Here is a 26,687-nt window from a genome sequence, read left to right as displayed (position 1 = left end):
TTATGCCTAATTCTCATTTTCTCTTAGTAATCTCTTGGAGTAGGTAAAGATTTGTGTCTCTGTTGGAGAACTAAAAGCCGTGGTGTAAATACATCAATTATTTATCATCAATGTGTTTTTTTTTTATTATAGAATCTTACTTTCTGATCAATTTAGTTGCAATATACACCAAACTCATAAAGTTTGAAAAGACTTCTACTATTTTATCCAAGAGGCTAACAAGCTAAAATAAACTTACCTTGAACTTACATTGTATTATGTTGTGACAAATAAAAGATTTGCTAAGGACCTAAGGGCGCTGTTGATTGCTCGGACATTGGTGTTCATATTGCATGTGTTGTACTTCCCAAGTGCTATGATGGGTAGAGGTTCCATCAACCCCTGCATTAAACATTTTCTGTACACATGCTTTGAGAAAGTGACAACCTTCTCTTAATGACATTGTAGAAGGTGCCAAAATAATATGATAGAGAAATACAAAATAGTAGCGCAATTTGAGTTTTTTGTGTCTTTTACCACTGTATTTCCACTGTCTTCCTCCGCTTCACCTCTTCTGCCTACATTAGCCCTCAATCTGGGGTAAATTAGTTAGCTTCAGCCATGGCGAAGACCCAACAAAACACACCAGCTGACTAGAGCATTATTATGAGCAGGCTCAATAAAGGTTTACATCCAATTGTAGATCAGAACACATTTTGCCAGACCTCATGGCCAGCACTTTGGTGGTCATGTGTGGTCCTACTACATTAGAAATCCAGTAGACTTGTGCACTCAGATTCATATGAATTGCAATTTTAACAAACTTAGCAAATGTTAGCAATTCTTACGGATCCCCGAAAATGTGGAGGGACCCACAATAAAAACACGAAAATGAAGCAAAGAGCTTTGGGTTTTTTTGTTTACATTTTGTTGGTTTCTTCCAATCTTACTTACTTACACACCCAGATTGCACACATTGGACTTGCCCCAGCATCCAAATTGCATTCACAGGACTTGCCCAGCACCTAAGGTACATCCAAAAGTCTTACCCAGCACCCAGTTTGCATCCACAGGACATGCTCAGCACCCTGATTGCATCCACAGGTCTTGCACAGCACCTAGATTGCACTCATAGGACTTGACCACCTATATCTCCCAATTCTTTCTCCTCCTTATTATCTTGTTATATGACATCATATACATATAAGCAGCAGGAAGCGGAGGAGAGGCACTATGCACCTGCCTCGGCGCAGCCCTGTATACATGAATGATGCATGGAGCTTGCAAGAATCACATATTCACATGCATGCATATCTGTGTGTAACAGGGAACAGATACTTTTGCATTCTTTTCCTTTAAGTGCTAAATCTGAACAGGGTTCAGCTGAGGATCTTGAATTAAGAGTTCTTGAGAAGTACGGAAATTGTTTACAACCTGTCTCTTATACTATCAAATTATTAACTAATGCAGAAATCAGCAATGCACATATTAAGAAGCTTTTAGGAATATTGTTTCCTGTAAATGATTAAATCAATATGTCTGTGGTCAGATACAGATCAGAAGCCCCTGATAACCTATCCGAAAGAGCATTAAATGACTGTGCATTTAAGGTTCAAAGAACCTTAAATAAAGTATTTGTAGTATTTTTAAATTAGAAATTATATTTATTATATATTATTTATGTATTTATGTAAATACTGTGTGCGTTTGCATATATATATATATATATATATTTATATATATGTATGTATATATACACACACACCGATCAGCCACAACATTATGGGCACCTGCCTAATATCATGTGTAGGTCCCCCTTTTGCCGCCAAACTGACTCCACAAGACCTCCGAAGGTGTCCTGAGAATATATGGCACCAGGATGTACTATGGGAGGAAGGGAAGCCGGTGGAAGCAGTGTGATGTTTTGGGAAATGTTCTGCTAGGAAACCTTGGGTTCTGCCATGTATGTGCGAGTTGCTTTGACACGTACCACCTACCTAAGCATTGTTGCAGACCATGTACACCCTTTCATGGGCACTGCATTCCCTGATGGCATTGGCCTCTTTCAGTAGGATAAGGCACCTTGCCACAAAGCAAAAATCTGTTCAGGAATGGTTTGAGGAACACAACAACAAGTTTAAGGTGTTGACTTGGCCTCCATCCCCCAGATATCAATCCAATCATGCATCTGTGGGATGTGCTGGACAAACCAGTCCGATCCATGAAGGCTCCACCACACAAATTATTGGACTTAAAAAATCTGCTACTAACGTTTTGGTGCCACATACCACAGCACACCTTCGGAGCAGTTTTGGCGGCCAAAGGGGCAAAGGGGGACCTACATAATATTAGGCAGGTGGTCATAATGTTATGGCGGATCGATATATATATATGTGTGTAACATTAATTTTTTGATAGTAGTTTTTAAATGTAAGCACACCTCTAGACTTCACTATAGAATTGCCTTATAGGCAAACTAGGCAGTGTAGAGTGAGTAGGGGCCAGGCCATACTTTGCAAATGTCCTAATTCATGTGTGATAGTCTTGATTTTGGGACTCTATCCTGCTATCTTGCAAAGTAGCGATCTGGTTTAGGGATTCAGTTGGCTTTTCCTCTCCACAGTGTCTCATGTACTGGATGCCAAGAAATGAGGTCACGTCAGTACGGTGATACAGCGAGACTGAGAGAAATCCACTGAGTATGTGTCATGAGGAAGAGTATATGGTTACAAGGGGGGGGGTGCGTAGAAAGTATGCCAGCAGCCGCTCAGGCACTTGGCCAGTTTGGAGTGTTTGGAGGTATAATGAGGTGCTTTTCTAAGGTAAGGAGGAGGTGCTGAAGACCTGGATTGGACTGGAAATGACACTTTAAGGAGGGGGGCTGCCAAATTACATAAATAAGCTTGCACACAAAAGACACAGTTTACCTAGGATGTTAGAAACCCTAGGGCTGCTAATGTCAATTATCTTTGCCCCGAAAGACATTTTGAAATCATAAAAACTTTACGTTAGGGAAACCTATATCCCCTATTTTAATAATATAATAAACACTTTCCTATACTATTATACATCATTATATATATATATATATATATATATATATATATATATATATAATAAGCTACTGATTTTAAACATTGTTTACATTTTTTTATTATTAAAATACAATGGCATTCATTTTAATAATAGTAATAAGAATCTATCCTTACACTAAAAATGGATGTCTAGAGTTACTTAAAAAGGTTAAAATGATTATATATATGCCATTAAGTTTTCCAATAAGTAATTTTATTACAATGCTACATTTTATATTCAAAATGTATCTATTCTATAATTTAAATATTAATTATACAGGTCTGCCATGCAAAATGTTTTTCTAATCTTTTTTTACACTAAAAGGTTTATTACTATAGCCCAATACTTTTTTCTTTACCTCTCTAGACATAAATTAGCAGTAAATGTGATTTTAAGAAAAAACTATTTTTATCTGTAGACAAATTAGAGCAGAATGATTGGGGCCACTGGTGTTCAAATAATGGATCTGTATAGTATGATATAGTTTGTGCCAACCATCAATCAAAATAATGTGAAATGCACTTTCATTATAATAAAAGCAGCATTTATATAGACTTTTTATCCTTAAAAAAAACACAAAGCGCATTTTCAGTTTTCAGTTCCAGTATAATTGGTTCTCATTGTATGTTCCTCAAATAGATGAAAGGCTTCAGAGATTTTACTGGGATTTAAACCAATAGCCGCAATGTTATAAGACATTAAAAGGCAGAAAACATTATCATGACAAATAATGGGCACACTAATGTACTTCACCCACTCAGAAAACGTACACACCACAGCATCTAATAAGCTGCCCTTATTCAGACATGAATGTGCGGTGTTCAAAGAACTTAGCACTTAATGGCTATATATGTTCCAGGAGGCTCTAGCTAGGTTCTAGCTATGCACGGGTGATGTAGACTATTCTGGGGGTATTTCTAGTTTAATTTAGGGTATCTAAGAGGGCTGATCACCATGTCTTTCATTGTTTGTGATAATTAAAAGTACAATACAGTAAGCTATATTTTGTTGAATTTATGTTCTTTTTGTTTGCTTTTTTTTGTCTTTTGTTAGGGCTAAGCAAACATCTTAAAGAGCTTTTTAGTTTGCATTACGGACACATTAGCCCCCGTTAATGAATGCAGATGTTGTTCATATTTCATGAAATTTCGTTTTTAATCAGATAATTGAACATTTAAAATAGCTGGGGCTCTCCCAAATAAGACAATATCATAATACATTTTACACTTTTCTCTAACCACTCAAAATATGAAAGGTGATGAAAAACCCCTCCACTGGGTCTTACAGACAGGAGCTCCAAGGGATCCATGTATAATGTGGATTTAAAGGCAAAAAGAGTTGTTCATTGTTAAACTGATTTGCGTTTACCTACCGAGAATCTCCTGCACTACAAGATTTCTGTTTGGGAAAACAAGTCTTTCGGCTTGCCTGGTGGATGTAACTCAGTGTTTGGCAACGCTTCCGCAATCTGTAGCCAGTTTGGAAACAAAGAACAGCCAATTTGTATATTTTTGGTAGAATAATTTATCACTTCTCATAACTTACCACAATCATTGTACTTAGAGCTAAGCATAGTGTTAAGCAAGGCCGGCGCTACCTATAGGCAAGGTACCGTATATTCCGGCGTATAAGACGACTGGGCGTATAAGACGACCCCCAACTTTTACAGTTCAAATATAGAGTTTGGACTATACTCGCCGTATAAGACTACCCCTCTACCCAGCGTACAACAACCAGCCAATCACGACAAGCGATGTACCTTACCGGTGATTTGCTGGTTGATTTGCTGACATATACATACATGCACTGCCCTTACACACACACATATATATAATATATATATATATATATGTGTATATATATATGTGTGTGTGTATATATATATCTATATATCTACACATATGCCTGTCCATACATACACATTTATACACTGCCCTCACCACACACCCCTGCCTTTACACACACATGTATATGTATATATATATATATATATATGTATATATATATATATATATATATATATATATATATATATATACACACACATGTGTGTGTGTGTATATACACACACAAGCTTACAAATACACTGACCATATCACACCAACATACATACACTGCACTCACACCCCTTTCTCCCCATCTCTTACCTTATCTTCTGTCTTCTTTCTTCCATCCAGTTGTGGGAGCGCGAGGTCTGGCACTTCAGACCTCAGCTTCCCTGCTCCCTCATCACTACGCGCCGGCAATTGATGCCGAGCGCCGGGACATGACGTCATCCCTGCGCTTGGCATCAATAGCCGGAGCGTAGTGATTAGAGAGCAGGGAAGCCGAGGTCTGAAGTGCCAGACCTCGAGCTCCCTAATGTCGGGCTAGTTAGAGGGATGTCGTGATCTCCCCAACCAGCCCTGCTGATCAGGGCTAGTTGGGGAGATCACGATCTTGCACCTACCTCGCCGCGGCCCTGAAGACCGGCCCAGGGGAGGCGGCTTCTTCACTCGCCCCTCCCCTAGAGATTGGTGGCTTCGTGGGAACCTCCGGCTTGGTAAGTACCCGGTGTATAAGACGACCCCCCACTTTTAAGAAGATTTTCTGGGGTTAAAAAGTCGTCTTATACGCCGGTATATACGGTAGGTGCCAGCCTAGACCACAGATCTATGCAATGGTGCTTTCACTGCAGAAGAGATGTAGAGTCACTGGAGATTCACTGGATCTCCCTCTAACCTGCGCTCCCTCACAATGCTGCTGGTGCTAAAGAAAAAGGAGATAATGAGAAGGGGATGAAAGAAAAGGGGGAGACAAAGGAGGTAGGGAGAAAGAAGACACATAATGAGAAAGGGTACATAGAAATAGGAGGAGAGATAAAGAGAAAAGGGCAAGAGAAGATAAAAATAATGGTAGAGATAATGAGCAAGAGGAGGATCAAAGAGAAGGGGGTAGATTAAGGGAAAGGGGAGATAAATTAGGTAACAGGAATGGGAAGATGGACAGAATGGGAGAGTTAATGAGATGGGGAGAAATTATGAGAAAGAGGAGAGAGATGCTTGTGTTTTTAAATTGTATGTTAGGGCCAGCATGTCTAAGGGCAAGCAAGTATGTAGATGCAAGGGTAAGTGTAATATAGGGTGTTTATGTGTAGGGGCAAACGTGAATGTGCATGTATGTGTGCATGGGCAGGTGTGTGTTATGATAAAGTATACGTGTGTATTTTGACAGTCTATCTATTACTGTTACTGTTTTGGTCCTAAAGGGTATACAATGAATAAAGGGTGCGTATGAGACAAACTGAGAGGGACATCCACTGTGGGTGCAACCTGGGTCCTTTGGATGCAATCTGGGTGCTGGGGCAGGCCCTATTTGTGCAATCTAGGTGCTGGTCAGTCCCATGTATACAATATTGGTGTTGGGTAAGTCCTTATGTATGTAATCTGCATGCTGGAGCAAGTCCTATGTGTGCAATCTGGGTGCCAGGGCTGGTCTTTTGGTTATAAAACTGATTTAATACCCTAACATAAGTCTTGTCTGCTCTTGTTTGACCTGTGCTGTGTCCCTGCCTGCTCTATCATTCATCCCACTTTGCATAAATATTGGGCCACATTTGTAGAAAAAAATGAAGCCTTTGAAATAGAATGGTTGAATAAGTTGTTCTGAAATTGTTAACATTCAGTATTTGGCTACAAAACCATGGTGCATGGCGTTCTTTACCTTTTCTTTCTGTGAGGCCAAATTGTTATGTTTTGCACTTCTTGTTATGTCCTGCATGCACATTGTACAGTGCTGTGGAATATGATGGCGATATATAAATCAATAAATAATAATAACAAATGACCTTTGTAATGACTACAGAACACAATGATTTTATACCAGTTTTGCTAGGTTAATTTAATTTCACAGCAGACAAGGAGATAGATGCATAAGACCACAGTGACATCTTCTGGTTTCCTCATGCAAAATCACTTTACAGAGTGCCGTTTATACAAGTCACATAACAATGTGTTTTTCCAAAATTGTAATAATTTACTTTATTAATATTTTATGGTAACATAACAAATAACAACAAATTACACAGTTCTGTACAAGTTAAGTGGGGTGGTTAACACATATATAACAAATATATATTAATACATACAGATACATCATACTTTGTATGCGATGTGTTCCTTTTGAAGCACTGTTAAGTTAGAATAGAAGGGAAAGAAAAATGTTGGTGACGCAAAATAAACAGAGCTATTTTTGAAAGTAAATGCACTACTGCATACAGTCAGGGCCGGCACGACAATGGAGCCGAGTGGGGCTACCGCTCCAGGCGGCACTTTTGAAGGGGCGCCACTTTGCCGCCCCAAGCCCTTTTAAAGCCGAGAAGAGAGAGAAAGAGGGCGCCGAGTGGTTTTATCTTACTAAGTCGTCAGTACCCGCTCGGCGCCCCTCTCCTCTGCGAGCCCTCTAGCTCGGTCTCGGTGCCGGCTTGTAATGTTGAGCGCCGGAAGATGACGTCATTTCCGGCGCTCAGCATTACAAGCCGGCACCGAGACCGAGCAGGGAGACTCACCGCAGGACTGCTGAAAGGTAAGTACGGGGGGAGGCGGCGGGGGGAGGAAGGGTAGATAATGGGGGGGGGCGGCATTTTAAAAATCGCCCCAGGCGGCATTTTGTCTTGGGCCGGCCCTGCATACAGTATGAAATATCTACTAGTGAATGAAACAATGTGTTATGAGGTCTCTGTCTTCATTCTCTATTATGACTGGATTCAATTTTACTTAACATCTCCAACAGAAGGGGCAGAGTTGATTTGCGGCCCCAATTAAATCATCGCAAACAGTCTTTTAAAACACCAGAGAGATGGACATTCTGAGCAGCCACAGCCAGGTGCGGACACCATCCAAGGACCCGGACAACTAAAAGTAATGGATCCCCCTTAGCCACACAATATCATGACCACACCTCTTAGTGGTTAAGCTTCTCCCTTGTGGTTATACCGCCACATATATATATTTTTTTGTATTTGTAGTTATAAAAAGATAACTTTTAAACAGTGTAATAAAATTTAATTTGTGGTTATACCTATATGTTTTACCATCACCAACTATTATAAACATGTACCCTAAATCTTTACCCTAAAACCTACAGGGTACATGGTCTGAATTGTCCTCAATAGGTAGAATTTCTATGGGTTCATAGGGTGGTCATGAATAGGTGATGGGTCTTAGGTTGCTAACACTCCAGACATCTTTATGGCCGATATGTTCCCTTCACAACGGTAAAGATGATTTTATCCACTATATATATGGAGCAAGACATTGTGCTGGCCGGACAAGTGGGTCAAGGAAGGTTTGACAAAAAAAGCTAACTTTGTTGGAGTTATTCCCTATAGTAGCTGCTCTGTACTTGAAGAGAAGTAATGTGGAAGGCGTCTCATGTTTGGTTGTGACAACATGTGTGTAGTTATGGTCATCAGCTCAATCAGTATTCTAACAGCAAACTGGTATTGAGTTTATTGAGAAAAATAGTTTTTTAAACAGTTTTAAGCTTAAGATTTTTTTAAAGCTAGGCATATTCCAGGTAAGAGTAATCTATTCACTGACACTGTTTCTCTCATGCAGATCTCAGCATTCCATGTGAGGATCCCTCAGTCAGAAGAGGAAGGTGTCCAGCGGAATCTACCGGGACAGATTACCTTAAGACTTGTTCAATTTGGGAAAGCTACAATATGGCTATGGGAGTGGATCTGCGGAAGGTTAAAAAAAAGATGTTGCAATTTCACTTGTGTTATACCTTATGCAGGAGGGTTATTCCAGATCAGGTATATACAGTATAGCAGGGGTTGATTTTGATAGATATCTGGGCTAAATTCTTTCCAGCTTTGCACATTGGGGAGTTGGTGTCCAGATTCAAGTGTTGCACAATTTTCAATAATTTCTTCATTAGTGAGCACAATGGATAATTTCTTCATTAGTGAGCACAATGGATAATTTCTTCATTAGTGAGGACAAGGTATGAGTCTTCATCAGCAGGTCCAAGAATGATCAGAATGATCAGCTCGATACAGTAAATTGGTTATCATTGTTCAGCATTGGTGGCCCATTAGCATCAGTTTTAGTTTATTTAGCAATTCATCCAAATAGTGGATCCCCCTTTATATTGCACCAGAATGGTTTGCCCTTAACCAAATTCCAGTTTATAAGTGTTTTAAAATTATGCTTAGGGGAGTTGATTTTAGAGAATGTCCATTATTCATTCCATTCATTTAGGATTAGGGCAGCAACAGAAGCTGCAAGATGAGGTTTGGGAGATGAGCACTTGTGGGCTCCAGCTACGTGGAGCCTACCCTTGCGGGTAGCGGCCAGGACTCCCCACTGACGTCAGTGGGTGGTCTCGCTGATGTTCCTACCTGGGACTATTTATTTAATAAAATAATATGAATTGATGTTGTTTTTATATTATGGTTTGGCTGAAATAATGTATAAACCCCTATTCTTTATTGATTAAGTTGTGTGTGTTCTTACTTATTTAAAGTATGGGTATGAGGCAGTAAACTATACAAACCCCATTTATAGTGAAGTCAATGAGATTGGAAAATACTCTCCCTTTCGAGTATAAACCCCAAAATGTAAAATGCCTTCAGTGCTCATTAAGATCCTGAAGTCTGTATCCAAAAACTTTACAGTGAAGTAGCTTTACTATGTTGCCATCTGTCAGAATAGGTGGAACCATGACAATGGAAAATAATTGTAATGCTCATAGTTGATGACAACGTTATCCATCTTCCTTCATATAATGTTCTCGTTGCTGACATATGACCACATGTCTAGCTTAAGAACCCCAAAGTTCATGCAAGTGCTTAATGGTTATTGTACAACAATTTACATTAGCTGAAAATATGACAAGTGTGTATTTTTTGGAAGCTTTGGGGATCTTTAAGCAGAATAGGTACACAATCTCACTTTTAGACTAATAGTCAACTAAACATAATTAAAAGCACATATTATTTTAATGATATTTAGAGCAACACTGATGTTGAGAGAGAGAGATAGTTTACTATTGTGCATTGCGTGCACCATTGTAACTTCTTCAAGCTCTCAAATAGATTTGATTGATGTTTATGTGGAATTGCAATGCTTATGATAATGGGTAGTAACCAATTTATCTGGAACATATAAACATTAGTTCTCACTCTTTGCGAGTGAAGTCTCCATGTCTAACGTGTTTCCATCAATTATCACAAATGCAAATGCTGTTTATGATTTTCATCAACAGATAATTCTCAGTTGCAAAGATGATCTAAGTTGCTCTGGAACCTAGTTCAAAGAGCTTCAATTAAATAAATATAATCACCCACATAATGAAGCTTTATTGTGATGGAGTCCAAGCACCAGATAATTAAAATCTAGAATTATGACCATAACAATAGCTATGCCCTGTTTCCACTGTAAAATCCACTGTGTCCCATAATTTCTGTCTAAACCAAGATATGGATTTCAATAATACCTATTTACTAATTTCTCTTTGCAGGAGGATTGACAGCAGTGTATTATTATTTGATTTAATAAACTATAAAGCTTAAAGACTCATCTCATTTCTACTAACAACATCATTCATATCCTTTTTAAGCAGTGCTGTTTAGCAATAGAACCATGATATTTGGATAAACCTGCAGGACCACTGACAACTATAGATAGATAGATAGATAGATAGATAGATAGATAGATAGATAGATAGATACATACATACATACATACATACACACCTACTGGCCACTTTATTAGGTACACCTGTTCATTTGCTTGTTAGCACAAATAGTTAATCAGCCAATCACATGGCAGCAACTCAATACATTTAGGCATGTAAAAGTGGTCAAGACAGCTTGCTGAAGTTCAAACCAAGCATCAGAATGTGGAAGAAAGGACATAAGTGACCTTAAATGTGGCATGGTTGTTGGTGCCAGCTGGGCTGGTCTGAGTATTTCCGAAATTGCTGATCTACTGGGATTTTCACACAAACAATCTCTAGGGTTTACAGAGAATGGTCTGAAAAATAAAAAATATCCAGTGAGCGGCAGTTGTGTGGACAAAAAATGTTGATGTCAGAGAAGAATTGGGAGACTGGTTCGAGATGACAGAAAGGCAACAATAACTCAAATAACCACTCGTTACCACCAAGGTATGCAGAATATCATCTCTGAAAGCACAACAGATGGGCTACAGCAGCAGAAGACCACACTGGGTGCCACTCCTGTCAGAAAACCGAGGCAACAATTCGCACAGGCTCGCCAAAATTGGACAATGGAAGAGTGGAAGAACATTGCCTGATCTGGTGAGTCTCGATTCCAGCTGCAACATTGAGATAGCAGGGTCAACAACATGAAAGCATGGACCCATCCTGCCTTGTATCAACGGTTCATGCTGGCAGTGGTATTGTATTAGTGTGGGGGACATTTTCTTGGCACACTTAGGGCCCCTTAGTACCAATTGAGCATTGTTGAAATGCGACAGCCTACCTGAGTATCATTGCTGACCATGTCCATCCCTTTATGACCACAGTGTACCCATCTTCTGATGGCTACTTCCAGCAGGATAATGCACCATGTCACAAAGCTCACATCATCTTAAACTGGTTTCTTGTACATGACAATGAGCACCTCCACAATCACCAGATCTCAATCCAATAGAGCACCTTTGGGATGTGGTGGAGCGGGAGATTCGCATCATGGTTGTACAGCCGGCAAATCAGCAGCAACTGCGTGATGCCATATAAACACACACACACACAAAAAAGTATTTGCTGGGTGAATGTGCTGATTTCTTGCTTTGTTGTGTGTACATGTTGGTCATTTCAGCAGCAGCCTGGAATCTGAATGTATGCTTTTTAATTTGTGCTCCCTTTTCTGTATATTTTGCACATGTTTGCAAATTCTGACCAAACCTACCAACTGGTGCCTCATTAATGGTGTCTGGAGAGGGCTTTAAATGGCATGCGAGTCTCAGTGTGTTAAAAGGGAGAAGTCCCACCAATTCAGCTCCTTGATAAGCAATATGGCCACATAATAGTTAGGACTCGCCAAAATTCAGAAGCTTTAATGTAGTGTCGGACATAGCAATATATGGCTATACAGTCTGACTGAATCCCTACTATTTATGCCTCAGATAGGTCAGTTTAAATACTATTTTGCTTCTTGTGTTGTGTGCTGATTTCTTCGTTGGTCATTTCAGCAGCACCCTTTAGGAATAATTACTATATGAAATATGCAAAACTAATATTTTATGATATTTTATCATATATGCAAAATTCTGGCACTATTCATTATCTTAGAACCACACCCGCAATATTACTGTAGAGACATACCCTATATTTTATCTCTGATACAAAAGCTTTGCAGATCACGCCAAAATGTATAATTCAAAACAACATATTATACCACAACGATAGCTAATCAAGATATAACTTATTGTGAAAACACAATCTATAAAATGAAAACATAAATGGAGTAATACCCCATACCCCCATCTATATGTGCTTAATCCTGATACAGACAATCCTGCACAATACTGCACAATGCACTTTATTCCCTTTGTCTCCTTGTGAGGTTCTGATCCTTTGTGAAGGAGAACTGATATACATTTGGAGTGTCTGTTTTATCTTACACAGAGTGTTTTTTCACTGTTAGACATTATTTGATTATTTTCAGTGCACATCTTCACTTTTCTATTTTGTATACTTTTCTTCTAATTGTGAGATACTAGGGAAGTGTGTGCTGCTTATATACACCATTGTTTCACTGCAAAAGAAAAAAGGCTATAGTTAACCATTGCAATGCTAGACATATCTATACTGAAAAACCCCTATCTCAGATCACTCTAAAATTAAACATTTAATAATATCTTTAAAAACACCAACTTATATTGGATTTTTTCCATGCAATAGGACACTGTCTCACATACTGCTCCCTGCTCCCTGTCAGCATTGTCTCTGCATCTCAGATACAAGAGAGGGGGATGTAGGGGCTCAGACAAGACTGGGGGACAAAGAGTGAGAGATGTGTTTTTGGCCCTGAATTTCGTCTCCAAGTAAAAAAAAAAAAAGCCCTCACATTTAATCTGGAGTGAAAGGGCAGGAAACAAAATTAGTTTCCCCAAAACGAATTAGTGAACGGCGAAACCAACAATTATTTTGGGCGTCATGCACAATTCTAGTTATTAATTAGTTTCACATGTCTAGCAAATGTAGCAAGTCTGTGGAACCCACGTTCTGCATTTTTGGCCATAGATTTAATTAGGATATACTTAATAAGGCACTTAGCATCACAATACTTTTTTGCTGTCAGTATAGGAATTTTTTTTTAAAACAAATAATAATACATACAAAAAAATAATACTTTTATGTGATATAATATATATATATTTATCGGTTGGGCAGACTAGATGGGCTAACTGGTTCTTATCTACCATCACTTTCTATAAAGGTAACAAGATGGCTCTGATTCTATTTTGTTTTTTAGTGCTGTATAGCATGCTAATTTATAATATACATATTTTCAGCCTAAAATACCTGACAACCCCAGAATCTATATGTTTTTTTTTAGGGTATGCATTTACAATCATGTAATGCAAATGTAAAATAACGCTGAAAAGGATACATTTAATTATTATTAAAATACTTTTATAAATATGGTAATTATATTTAATCACTTTCATACTTACATCCTAATTTTTCCTTACAAGTTATATTCCATTAATATCCCGGCACCTTATTTTTTAATAACTCTGTGCAAAGCAGCACCAAAGTTTTCAGCAGTGTTTATATTCAGGACAGCATTTAGATATTTTTAGATCAATAGTTTCACAAAGGGAATTTATGCTATAAACTACTCACAACCAAATAAAACGAAATCCTTTTCCAAAATATTTGTTTTTGTTTGACCACTTTTATGTAGGCATTATTTTAATTAATATTCTCTGTGTCTGTAGTTCTCAAATCAAAATTTTGCTCTACAACCTATAGGACATGGCAAGAGGAACCTCCTGTCGACCAATGGGAAGCAGGGGGAGGAGCTTGCAGTAATTACATAAAGGGTGAATAGAGTAGAATTAGTCACAAGAAACGAATGAGTCTATGAAGACAGGAAAATTAATTATTTCATTTGAAAATCACATACCACATAATTTATAAATAAAATTACAGCATCTTAAATGTTTCTTAAAAATGAACACATTATCAACAATTGATTATGCAATTCTTTACTTAGGCTATGCCAAAAACAATGATCTGATTAAAGAATCAAAGATAACACAAACATAATTTATAGTAGAATAGTTTGTTGTGAATAAACGTATTGTTGCTCACTTTCCTTTTCTCTGCTCCTTCCATGTGCACCAGAAATTACAGACGCCAGGAAAGTGGAGAAATCATACAGATATTCACCAGCCAACCCTTCATTTTGTGTCATGATGTATTTACCCAACGGCATTCAGCTTGACAAGAAACAAACATTAATGCAATAGGGTTCTCCTGTTCATCTCACATGATTTTGGTTGTACGTCAAGCTTAAAGGTCAACCATAATTGGAGTGATGTATGATTAGGGAGTATGCATGCTGTTGTGGGTTAGGGATGGACTTGCATGGCACATCCACCTGTCCTGCTCTTATGTTAACATTCTGGGATATTACCAGAAGGTTTTTTCCTTCCAAAGATATGAGTTTAGGCAGCATTTCCCTTTGTGTTTTTTAATGGGAACTCTGGGTCGGTGCATGTTTATGGCATTACATTAGTTGCCATCGTGGTATCTATAGACCGATTCTAGTACCAGGCTGGAGGTGATATTGGTGAACACCACTGACACGGTAAAATTGCCGCAGAAATACAGAAACACAAATGTAAAGACAACATACACATGGATCTGGTAGATACACAGACAGACACAGACAGACACAGACAGCAACTTTGCAGCACAGTGCTATGGAATTCCGCCATCAACAACATTTTCTCAGCCTGAAAACTAAAGTCCTTTGACAAATAATTTTTCACATAGTCCAATATTCTTTTTTTTTCTTGTCATCTCTAAATAAAATGTTTAACTGGGCAATCTCTTGAGCAACCCTAGTAGTTTTCTTTCCTTTTTTTCATATTGATGACCTATGGGGAAAATGTATTGCAGGTTGATCTTTAATATATTTTTAATAATGTACCAATGTTTGTTTAATATTTTTTCTTATGTTCCTAGATACGCAATAATATTTTTTAATAAAAGGAAAATCTATAGAGAATTCTTTGTTTGTCTGGAAATTATAACATTTTTTTTCCATTTAATCTAGTTTCATATTTCTATGCTCTGACAAATAGGACAACTTTTTAAACACTTTTCTAAACTCTGGATCTAACATGTTTTTGTTTCATTCGGTTTGATCTGGTTTGATTTACTCAGTTGATTTATGTGAATTTGTTTTTTTTCATATAAACAGTTACCAGTACAGCAGTTGTAATACCTTTATGCCTAGTTTGTAGAGGATAGGGGGAGATAGTATCTGTAAGTCCATGGAAGCGATTAGGACCACAGTATTTTAGCAGAGAATTTAGACCAGTGGTGTATTTAGGTAGGGCACTGTCCAAGGCCTGACCCAGGGCAGCGCCGAGGCCACCCCAAAGATGTACCTCCACAACCAATGTTCTTTCTGCCGATTGCCTGGATATGATTTCACATCTTGGCACTCCACCTTTGAAGGATGTGTGGCACCAGGTACATCATGTTATTACAGATCTCACTTGTAACTGAGTGATTTAGAAGTAATAGAATAGAATTTTTATCACAAAACTTTGGCAACCTGCCTCTGATTTTGTAGCATCCAGACCCACCACCCTAGGCCTAGTCAAGGTGGGCCAGTATATTCTGCAGGATGTACATCACTTTAAATAACTTAATAACATTATCCCATTTGGCCCCATGCTGATCTCCATCTATTATTACTAGTTGTTCTTAGACAGAAATGTACCTGGATTCTATTGCCATATGGGTCGTTTTAACACTAATGTTAACAAATCCACTATTTTTTACTAGTGAGAAAAATGTAAAAAATTAAACTGGGAAGTTTTTGTTATTCACAGCAATAGCTCATATTTTAGATCCATTTGTTAGTTTAAAGACTCAATAATGGGCAAACACTGAGACTGCTGAACAAGAACTGCTCACTGTTAGTTCGTCCGAATCACTTGATTTTAGGCAGGAACACAAATAAGTGGGCATTCTCAAATGAAAGTTGAAAACTGTCTAGACGCATATACCCTTTCCTTACGCTTGCTGCCCAGACATGTATCCTGCCTCTCTCATTCTTACAACATTTCACAGGGACTGTAACGGATATGTTTGTCGGTCTGACCACTGAGCTGGTATGGCTGCAGCTGGTACTTGGTGGTTATTGGATAATTCAGGCTATAGGGTGTTTTTTGTATTGCAGGTTTTACTTGGAAGCCGAGGTTAAGAAAATGTGCAATTCATTTTACTATTGTTTATATCTATGTTCTTTGTTAATAAATACTGTGGCCACATTGTCAAAAGAATGTCATGCGATTGTGCGTCTTTATTTGAAGTGGGGGATAGGGGGAATGTTGAGATCACTCGATGTTACGCCAGTCATGCTTGACACTGTTTCAAGCTTATATGTCTATGGTTGTCCTTTTCACTTATAAATGCTGATTGGCCAGAGTAAAAAAAAAATAAAGAAAAAACCCATAGGCTATCAATCACAGCCATAACCAATGAGACTGTCTCTGCACTTCATGACAATCAATCTCTTATTCTGTGCCCTTATAAACAGTCCACTTCCCTATAGAAAGAGCGCAATAACATGTTGTAATGGTGCCAAAACAGACAAATTAATAAACAAATCCTAACAAATTTTCAGAGTTTTATTGTTCATTTTCATTTGTTTCTTTGAGGGGTGCCTAATCATTTTCAAGGATTCGAAACTCATTAAAAAGCTTGTATGAATCTGCATGCACAAGTTTAATTTGAGATCCATATGAGGCCATTATCATTCCATTGACAGGAAACAGAACATCGCTTATTAAGACTAGATGAGGCATGATTCCATCTTAAACAAAGGATGAACTTCTATGCATATATTTTTTATGGATATGATGAACCCTAGTACTATGCAGACTTTAAGGAATTAACTGGATTGCTTTTCGGCAAAGAGAATTCCATAACATGGTGTGGTATTCACTGAGAACAATATTCACATCATTAGAACGTAAATTATTAAAACATTAAAAAAAAAGATGTCCATCATAAACACTGTTGGGAATCAGTGGTGAGAAAGCGAACATATCAGTAAAACATTTGTCAACTTAAAAGTTTAAAAAATGTGAAAACGTGACGGGAGTGCAACAACATGAAGACAGCAGAGGACAGTAAGGCCTCCATCTGGAGTTTTCCAGCAGCACCTTCACCATAGTCACACACCAGTCCTTCAAGAGCTTTGACAATTCCATTGGAGATATAGACGGATTAAACGACTTTGAGAGATTATGTCAGCTTCAGCAAAATGAACTCTTAAGACTGAGTGCCTATTTTGGCTGGTAGCTGGTAGCCTATGGAGCTATCCTGGAATAGTTGAGCCGAAACTATGAGATAGTAAAGAGGCAGCTTCTCAGCCGAGAAGCTGTTATGATAGATACATATTGTCAACAATCCAGAAAGACTCGGAATTGACTTTTTGATGACCATATGGAATAGGCATTCATGCTAGGAAGAGCTTGTTGCAACTAATTACAGGGGTGGCAGTCCACCACCTTTGATGAGTGTGTGCAGCAGCTAATACTGGAACAGTTTTTTCAGCTGGCATTAATATGAGGGATTGGGTTCAAGATCTGGAGCCTAATACCCTGGGGAAACCTTTCTCCATGACATACTGTTTTGTAGCCCCCCACATACCTCAATACTCTTGCACTGGCATGTTTGGGACAGAACGCAGGGTTCTTCACAGCATAAGCACTGGAGCTGGATGACTCCCTCTACCAGGGGAGGGCTGGCAGCCTAAGGCCTGGGGGCAAGTCAAGTCAAGTGGCCCATTGTGCCACCGAATCAGCCCATCTTTTCCTGATTTTCTAAAGCATATTGATAATAAAAATACAAATGTGATTCAAATGTGGTTTAACATAAGTTAAAAAAAAAACTAAACCTAATGGGGACAGAGGTGACATGGGGGGCTGAAAGGAGACAGAGGTGACACTGGGAGGGGCTGATTGGGGAAAGATGTGATACTGGGGAGCTGAATGGGAATTCTGGAGACAAAGTTGCTTCCTTCATGATGGGAAGGGAATGCTTAAACTGAGTAATCAATTTAGATGACAATTTATATTATGTAAATAAAATGAATTAAGACATTTTTTGATGCTTATACACACATTGTGACTCAGGGCTGCAAAACACTGTGATACACTTAAGCTCCTAGAAAAGAGGGGCATCAGGAGAAGGAGGAATAGGAGGATTTCAGTCTCAAAGAGTCCCTTGTAAATAAGTACACTTGGGAGGTAAATAGTACCGTGTTTCCCCGAAAGTAAGACAGTGTCTTACTTTCTTTTTATCCCTAAAAGCCCCACTATGTCTTACTTTCGGGGTATGTCTTATATTGGGAAAAAATTGTCCATATATACCAATCCACACGCATACCAATCCACACATATACACCAAACCACACACATATACACCAAACCACACATATACACCAAACCACACACATATACCAATCCACACATATATACTAATCCACACATATACCAAACCACACATATATACCAAACCACACATATATACCAATCCACACATATATACCAATCCACACATATACACCAATCCACTCTCACTGTCACTCTATGCTTTCCTACCTTTCCTCTTTCAGTTTCTTTGCCGCCTCTTCGCTCTTCTTCTTAGTTCTTCTGTCTTCTCTTCTTCCGGGTCAGAGGGCACGGAGACCGGTGGGCGCGGCTTCAGTGCTGTGCGCCGGGATCTGGCAGCAAACCCCGGCGCACAGCAGCTGTTGCCTTGGGGATCACAAGGGAGCGGTATCGGAGGTCTGTTAAAGACCTCCGATACTGCTCCCTTGCGAGCCTGCTCCTCCAGCGGCGGACATTACTGTCCGTCTCTGGAGGGGCGGCAGGGGCGTCGGACCGCGCTGCGGCGGACCCCGCGACGGCAGTGGCGTCGGACCGCGCTGCGGCGGACCCCGCGGCGGCACCCCCTGGAGTGTGGCGCCCTGTGCGGTCGCACAGGTCGCACAGGTCGCACACCCCAAAGGCCGGCCCTGGTCCTGATGGACCACGGAAAACATTATTGCTGCTCCAGCAAATCCCCCGTGTTTCCCCGAAAGTAAGACATATGTCTTACTTTCGGGGTACGGCTTATATTAGCCGACCCCTCTGAAACTCCCGATACGTCTTACTATCGGGGGTGTCTTACTATCGGGGAAACACGGTACTACCATGCCCTTTAAAAGACTATATATATATATATATATATATATATATATATATATATATATACATATATATATATATATATATATATATATATATAAGAATATATTTCAACAAAATCATTCTAAAAGCAACTATAACACACTTATATAACTCTGTTCCAAACCAACTAGTGTTATTTTAATATCAGTGCTTTGTTATTTTGACTAAACACTGAATCTCCCGACCACTTTTTTTAAAACATACCATTTGCATTAAGGTTTTCTTAAATGCAGGATGACACAATGGATATAAAAATGGATTAATTGAAGAGTTAAGAAAAAAGAGCCAGCAGGTAACATTATATAACTCAGGAGATATACACATCATACAAAAAGCTTCCCTGACAATCGTAAGGAAAGAATATGGAGCCCAACATATGCAAAATGTACATACAAGAACTGCTAAGGATTTTGCCATTTTCTTATCTTTTGATAATGCCGAATTTTTTACTTCCTCTTTATTTTCCATTGATTTGCAAGTGTTGCCCTTACAAATGTTTGTGATGAATTGCAACATACTTTTCTTGCTCGTACATGACGGGGATGCACAGTGCGTACGTGTTGTAGAGGACAGATCCATTCCATTTGTTGACTGAATGACAAAAATACCATTGTCATGTGAATCTGTGGCATTCTTTTCAACTTTATCTTTTGTACGTCTTCTTATGTTAAAGTATATGCTTAAGTTAAAAAATGCTATTGCAGTCATTGGGGTGAAAAAATCAAAGATTGAAGAGTAGAGAAGGTAATTTCCACTGTAATAAAATTCAGGGTTGCATTCACCATTGGGTACAAGACTGTAACCCACAACATACTCCCAAAAAAGAATTGCTGGACCAAAATTCAAAAAGGCTAAAATCCACACAACAGCCATCTTCAAAAAGGCTGGTTTGATTTTGTTCTGCTGATCTCGATATTTAACCTATATAAAAATGATGGAAAGGCTTACGATGACAGTTATATAAAACACTGTATATAAAACTATGTATGCTAGTTCAGTGCATTACATTAAGTAGAAAAAGCCAAAATGTAAAATGTAAATTATCTATTGGACATTAGTGCTTCTCTCCCAAAACATCCAGGAGTTCCATCTATTAATGTGTGTTGGTGGCAAGGCCAGAAGGCAGGCTAGATACATGCTTGGATGTCTGCTAAGGGGGAAAGGAGTGGGTTTAGTGTTATATATACATACTTCCAATTAGCCTCCACTAATGTCAACAATCTTCTGCACTTGTTGTCCATTTTCTATATATGTCCTGCCAATTTGTATGTCCTCTTAAAAACCCTGTTACAAAGACCACAAGTGGTGTTTGGAACTAAGGGCTCTTGGAGCCAGGGCCGGTCCTAGACCAAGTGGTAAACCAGTGTCAGGCCCCATTCAGGCTGCAGAGCTGCTTATCTCTAATTTCCCCTGTCTCGCTACAGTTCCCCTGTCTCGCTACGGTTCCCCTGTCTCCCCACAACAAAAGCACAAATTCTCTTTCAGTCTTTTCTGTTTCTCCTCTTTGGTAAGTGGCTCAAGCTTGAAACTCTTTCTAGAAGCTGGCTTACTCTTGGTCTCAGTCTTAGCCTTTTTGTCATCAGCATTGGATTCTATAACAGTCCTTAGAGACTTACATATCTGGAGAACACATTCAGCCAGTAATTTCCGCGAATGCTGGAAAACTGTTACATTATTAAATGATCAGGAATTCCCTTCCGGGTTGCGTCACTGCTGACATCACCCGGAAGGTCATCGGAGGACAGGATATCCCCTGCAGGGTCTTCCAGATTGCTCCGATGAAAAATGAATCAGCAAAAAAAAAAAGAAAAAAAATTGTTAGTGATTTAGAAAAAGAAAAAAAAAATCACTAAAATAATACAATAAATAATTTTAAAAAACAATAAAGTGAGCTAAGTGATGTCATTGTGACATCACTGGCATTAATAACATGTTCAAGAGGTCCCTAAAAGGACCTCTAACCACACTGCACTGATAACAGTGCAAAAAAATAACAAAATACAAAAAATAAAATACAAAAATATAAAAAGGATAATAATAATAAAAAAAACCTTACATCCCATTGCCCTAACACAACATCTAAAAAGTATAAAATTAGAGTTGCAATCCCATCATATGTAAAAATTCTACGAATAATGTACACCTTATATTATGTTCCCTTATGGGATGTGCTGGGGAAGTATGGAAATTCTATATAAATTAGGTATTTCTGAAATCAGGACACCTGAATTAATAAACTTGGAGGGGATTTTTCATCACTTTACGTAATTTTGTGAGGATTCAGAGGAAAAATATATATATAAAAAATAGGGTGTTTTTTCAGATTTTCGCTAGTCTTTACTAAATTTCTCATCCAAAATTTTTAGCTAATCATCTAACTATGGTATCAAAAGAAAGCTCTATAGTTTACATGGGTACACTATTCGCAGGAAAGGAGAATAATCGCTGAACCGACATACCGCAAAAATGGCAAAATTGCTCCGGGCTTTGAGGTACCAAAAACCCCTGGGACTGAAGGGGTTAAGGCCTCTGCTTTGGTTATTAAACCTGTGCATATGTTGGATTTAACTCCGTATTTAAATATCCTGCTCCTTCAATTTTTAGAAGCAATATAATTCAGTTTACAAAGAATATTTCTTCACAAATGTTTCTTGCTGCTTCATTTTTAGAAATACAATTTAAAAAATGTAAGAATTTAAAAGACATATGTTCTGACATAAACGCATTTCAATATGGTATAAGATGCTTGGGGGGGGAGTTAAACACTTACGGCTTTGGTCACAGCCAAGAAGCGGTCACAACTTATTAAAACTATGTTGTAAATTGTACACTGACACAATGTATAGTTAATTGTCAACCACAATTTGCAAACAGCTTTTCCAAGGACCCATTCTTCATTGATGATGAAATTGTTCAAATACAGAGGAAGAGAAAAGATACCTAAGAAAGATATATAATTCATTAATTATTGATCGCGTTAAATTTATAACAAAAATTATAATTAAATAATTATAATAGCAAATTATTCAATGTACTAAATGCCCAAATTTTGGAAAACACGGAGAATCAATGTATTTGTGAATGTTTGAGCTGTGGCTGCTTATACAATGTCACAATTTGTTTATATTATAATAGTAATTGCTTATATCAAGTCGTAATGCAAATGTCTCTTGCTTCCTACACATTAAAAAATAATCAGATATGGGTTGGAAATTTTTTATCAAAATCAAAATACCTCTGAATACTGAATTATATATAATATTTGATCACATATGATACATGAATTATTAAACTTTACATTTTAAACAGCTCTACTTCAAAGTATGGTTTATTTCAATACTTTTGGGTCAGATATATTTTTTGGGTCATGCATTTTGGATAATATTAGTACAAAAGTTGTCAGATTCATTTCTGTATAAAGAATGTGTTACTCAGGTTTCCAAGAAGGAAATGAACACATTTTCTTTCAACAAATAATTATACAGTACATTGATTTGAATAACCAGATACAAGCATAAGCTATACAATATTTAAGTATATAATGGGTCAGATAACTATTTTATTCCAAAGAAGATCAGAGTTAGGATAAATGCTGTGCAGTCAGAGATCACTACCATTACTCAATATGTAAAATTATTCTGGTTTACAGTTATATATATTCAGAATATTCTGTGCTTTATATATTTTAGTCAGATTAGTAGTATCAGAGTTAATACAGAGATATCATTATTTTATTTAAGAAACAATTCTTTTGTTATAAGTCAAACTGATCTTTATAATCAGGACAATTTGGGGGGTTTGTGTAAAAAGTGACTTTAGCACTATTATACCTAATGAAATACTTATTGCGCCAGTCCGTCGGTGCCGCACCGGTGCGGGGAACTCTGATCTCTGATAGCCGGGGAAGGTATGCGCAATGGACGCAGACAAACCCCCGCTGCCAACTCCACCTCCTTCCGGCTGCAGCGGAAGGAGACGTCAACCCGCTGCCCCGGCAATACAGCAGGAAATTGGAAGCACCGGTAAGTGTGTGTGTGTGTGTTAAATGGGGGCATAGGGCATTTCTGGAATGCCTTATACCCCTATATGCCACTTAGGGTGTTAAAAGGCATATTATGGGGCAGAGTGGTATATAGGGAGGTTTAAGGCATTTCAGGAGGCAGAGTGGCGTTAAGGGGGCATTTAATAGAGCACTCTGCCTCCTGAAATGTCTTATACCTCCCTATATGCCACTCTGCCCCATAATATGCCTTTTAACCCCCTAAATGCCAGAGTGGCATATAGGGGTATAAGGCATTTCTGGAGGCAGAGTGCTCTATACAATGCCTTTTAACTCCCTTAATGCCACTCTGCCTCCTGGAATGCCTTATACCTCCCTATATGCCACTCTGCCCCATAATATGCATTTTAACCCCCTAAATGCCAGAATGAGATATAGGGGTATAAGGCATTTCTGGAGGCAGAGCGGCACATAGGGGGTCAAAAGGCATACCATGGGGCACAGTGGCATATAGAGGGTTAAAAGGCATATCATGGGCCATAGTGCCATATTGGTGTGGCAAGCCTGGGGGCAGATGTGCGTAACTGGGGGACAGGTTGGAAAATACAAGGAAATAAAAACAAAAAAAATATTTTTCTCAATCATAGCTTTTATTAAAAAAAATAGTTTACATGAATTAACATTTACTGGTAAAACTTTTTTCCTTTAGGGTCGTCTTATATTCAGGCTTTTTCTTTTTTTCCTAAGTTAATATTCAGATTTTGGGGGTCGTCTTATAATCAGGGTCGTCTTATAATCGAGCAAATACAGTATTTTTCAATATGACTTAAATTTAATGTGTTTTAGTCAAACTGATTTTGTGGTGTGCATGAGATCAGTTTTGAATCACTTATTATTAATTATTTTTTCTACAAACATATTATTGTACCTGAGTTTTTACCTGTGAAGAAATCACTAATAGCAAGATTCAAGAGGAAATAATTGCTGGGTGTCCTCAGTTTTTTGTTTGTCACAAATCCAAGGATTACAAGAGCATTTCCAGTACCAGTCACAGTTATCATACAGGACATCAGAACAGCCTGGACAGCTCTAGTGTCTCTTGCAATCTCTTGACTATGATTGGAAACACTCACACTGTTGAAGAACGTACGGTCTTCTATGTGAGCCACAGCAATATCTCTGGCGTGGATGAACATTGTGACCACCTAAGATCAAGGTCACTAATGTGTGATTTTCCCCCGATATCCCTAAAGCATTAAAAAAAAAAGTAATTGAATAAATATACTGTATATTATTTTACTTTGTATGTAATAATAGTGGTATATGCCAATTATTTAAATATGAATCAAAAGTATAAGAAACCTTTATCCTACCTTTTCTTTTGACATTCAGTGGCACCGCACTGCCAATAACATAGCAAGCTGTCACAAGGCTTCCTCTGTCACCTGTTAATATATGTTTCTTGTCACTCGGGACCTTTTCTGCAGAGACAGTTTAAACAATCACACTTAGTGACCTATCCCATCAGATTCATTTCCCTTGTTTACACTAATTATATAGTACTTGATGTGGTGGGTGAGCTTAATTATGCTTTGGTCAATTTGTATTACCAAAACCTTTCATTTATATTATGTTTATATATTTGTTGCCAACTTTATTAAGTTGAGAAGCTGTATATACTGTATACACTATACAGCCAATACACTGTACAGCATGGTCACACCTGTTTGGTAGGCTTTATTTTACGCATTTCTGTTATTTGAGCCTGGAACTAGCTAAGCGCACCAACATTTTTCTTTTCCCCAATTATATTGTACTTTTTTAAAAATTAATTGTAGAATTTTTTGTATTAATACTTGACTTTAAACATATAAATATACAATAATGCACTACTGTTATTGCTTAGTGCATTCATTTATCAGTTAATCTCTAAATGTCCAGGAAATTAAAGTATTTAATAGATTACTTGCAATTACCTATCTGAAGTGAAGTAAGGTACAAAATGATTGCCAATAAATAACATACATTATTATTTCGGAAGTAATTTACATATTATGTTACGTTATTAAAAATAGTAATAGGACTGATGCTTGTTCTCATTGTCTTCCCCTTGAACTTTGATGGATTGAGTATTCATCAATGATATAGCCCATTTTTAACAGACTTAGCTTTTCAGTATTAGAGTTTTGTTCTTTTTTGTTTTATTGTTTTTTAATTTAGCTACTAGATTCACTATTTCGTCCGGATAATTGGTGTCAGGGACTGGACAGCAGTACAGAGGCAAAAGCAAAATACTGCGGTCCTTCGTCTACAAGAATCACAGATCTTCAAAGGTTAAATCCTCTTGGACCTCTCTAAAGTTCTTGATTCTTTTGACTACCCTTGCAAACACTTCATTCCTACAGCCTGTGCAATACAGGTCTCTCCTAAATCAAATCCTACCTTAAAGCACTCACGCCCTTGCTTACTGCTGCTTGACAGCTTCTAAACCAGCTATGGATACGAAAATAGTGGCCTGTTTCTGTCAACTAACAGCAAAGGGCCAGTCCAAGTGATGTCTAAACAGACATTGTCATTGAAGCCTCTTTAACGCACAGCGACAGGAGCGGCAACCATTACCCACTGCCTGGCCGACTCTCACCGTGATGTTAAGGGGGAGCATGGAACGTTAATGGTAAAAACTCACTCCTCACTCTCCCACAGGGCCAAGAGCAACTATACTTTAACCCCAAACCTGTTTACCACAACAACTCCCAGAAAGGGGCCCCCCTGGACCTATAGGAAAGGGGGATCATGACTGCTGGCCCATGCATGGTGGCTGTAGTAAGCCCCTTTTTCATTGGTGGGTAGCTGCAACAATGTTGCTGCTATTAGGGTTTATAGGAAGGTGAAGAGGCGACTCTTACCTCTTTTTCCTGTACCGACAGCAGCTTCCAGACGTTCCCCTCCCGCCCGCCCCTTTGGTCTCGTAGCCATGTATAATTGTGTTGTATTATGTATATTGCTTTGTTCTTTTCTTCCATGTTCGTTATCTTCATTGTCACAGCTGCGGTCTGGGTCCCCTGGCCAGCGCGGTAATTTCAGGCAACCTGGATCATTTGCCCATAGCGGGCGTGGGGAGGCGTGTCCTG

At 38.4% G+C, this 26,687-nt stretch overlaps 1 protein-coding gene across 1 annotated transcript in view; it reads right to left on the bottom strand.

The window, feature by feature from the left end:
* The window catches only part of LOC128497727 (histamine H3 receptor-like), a 42,037-nt gene extending 17,285 nt beyond the window's left edge, over positions 1 to 24,752 (bottom strand). Inside the window, exons 1-3 of the mRNA XM_053467888.1 lie at positions 24,497 to 24,752; positions 22,327 to 22,496; positions 20,075 to 20,477 (exon numbers count right to left, since the gene is read on the bottom strand). Of these exons, the coding sequence (XP_053323863.1) occupies positions 20,075 to 20,477; positions 22,327 to 22,496; positions 24,497 to 24,752 (829 nt within the window). The remainder of the gene's footprint in view (positions 1 to 20,074; positions 20,478 to 22,326; positions 22,497 to 24,496) is intronic.
* Positions 24,753 to 26,687: the final 1,935 nt, after the last annotated feature.

This window comes from Spea bombifrons, chromosome 5, assembly GCF_027358695.1.
Source record: "Spea bombifrons isolate aSpeBom1 chromosome 5, aSpeBom1.2.pri, whole genome shotgun sequence".
In the NCBI taxonomy this organism is placed as follows: domain Eukaryota; kingdom Metazoa; phylum Chordata; class Amphibia; order Anura; family Pelobatidae; genus Spea; species Spea bombifrons.
This window is presented reverse-complemented; position numbering and strand designations above follow the sequence as displayed.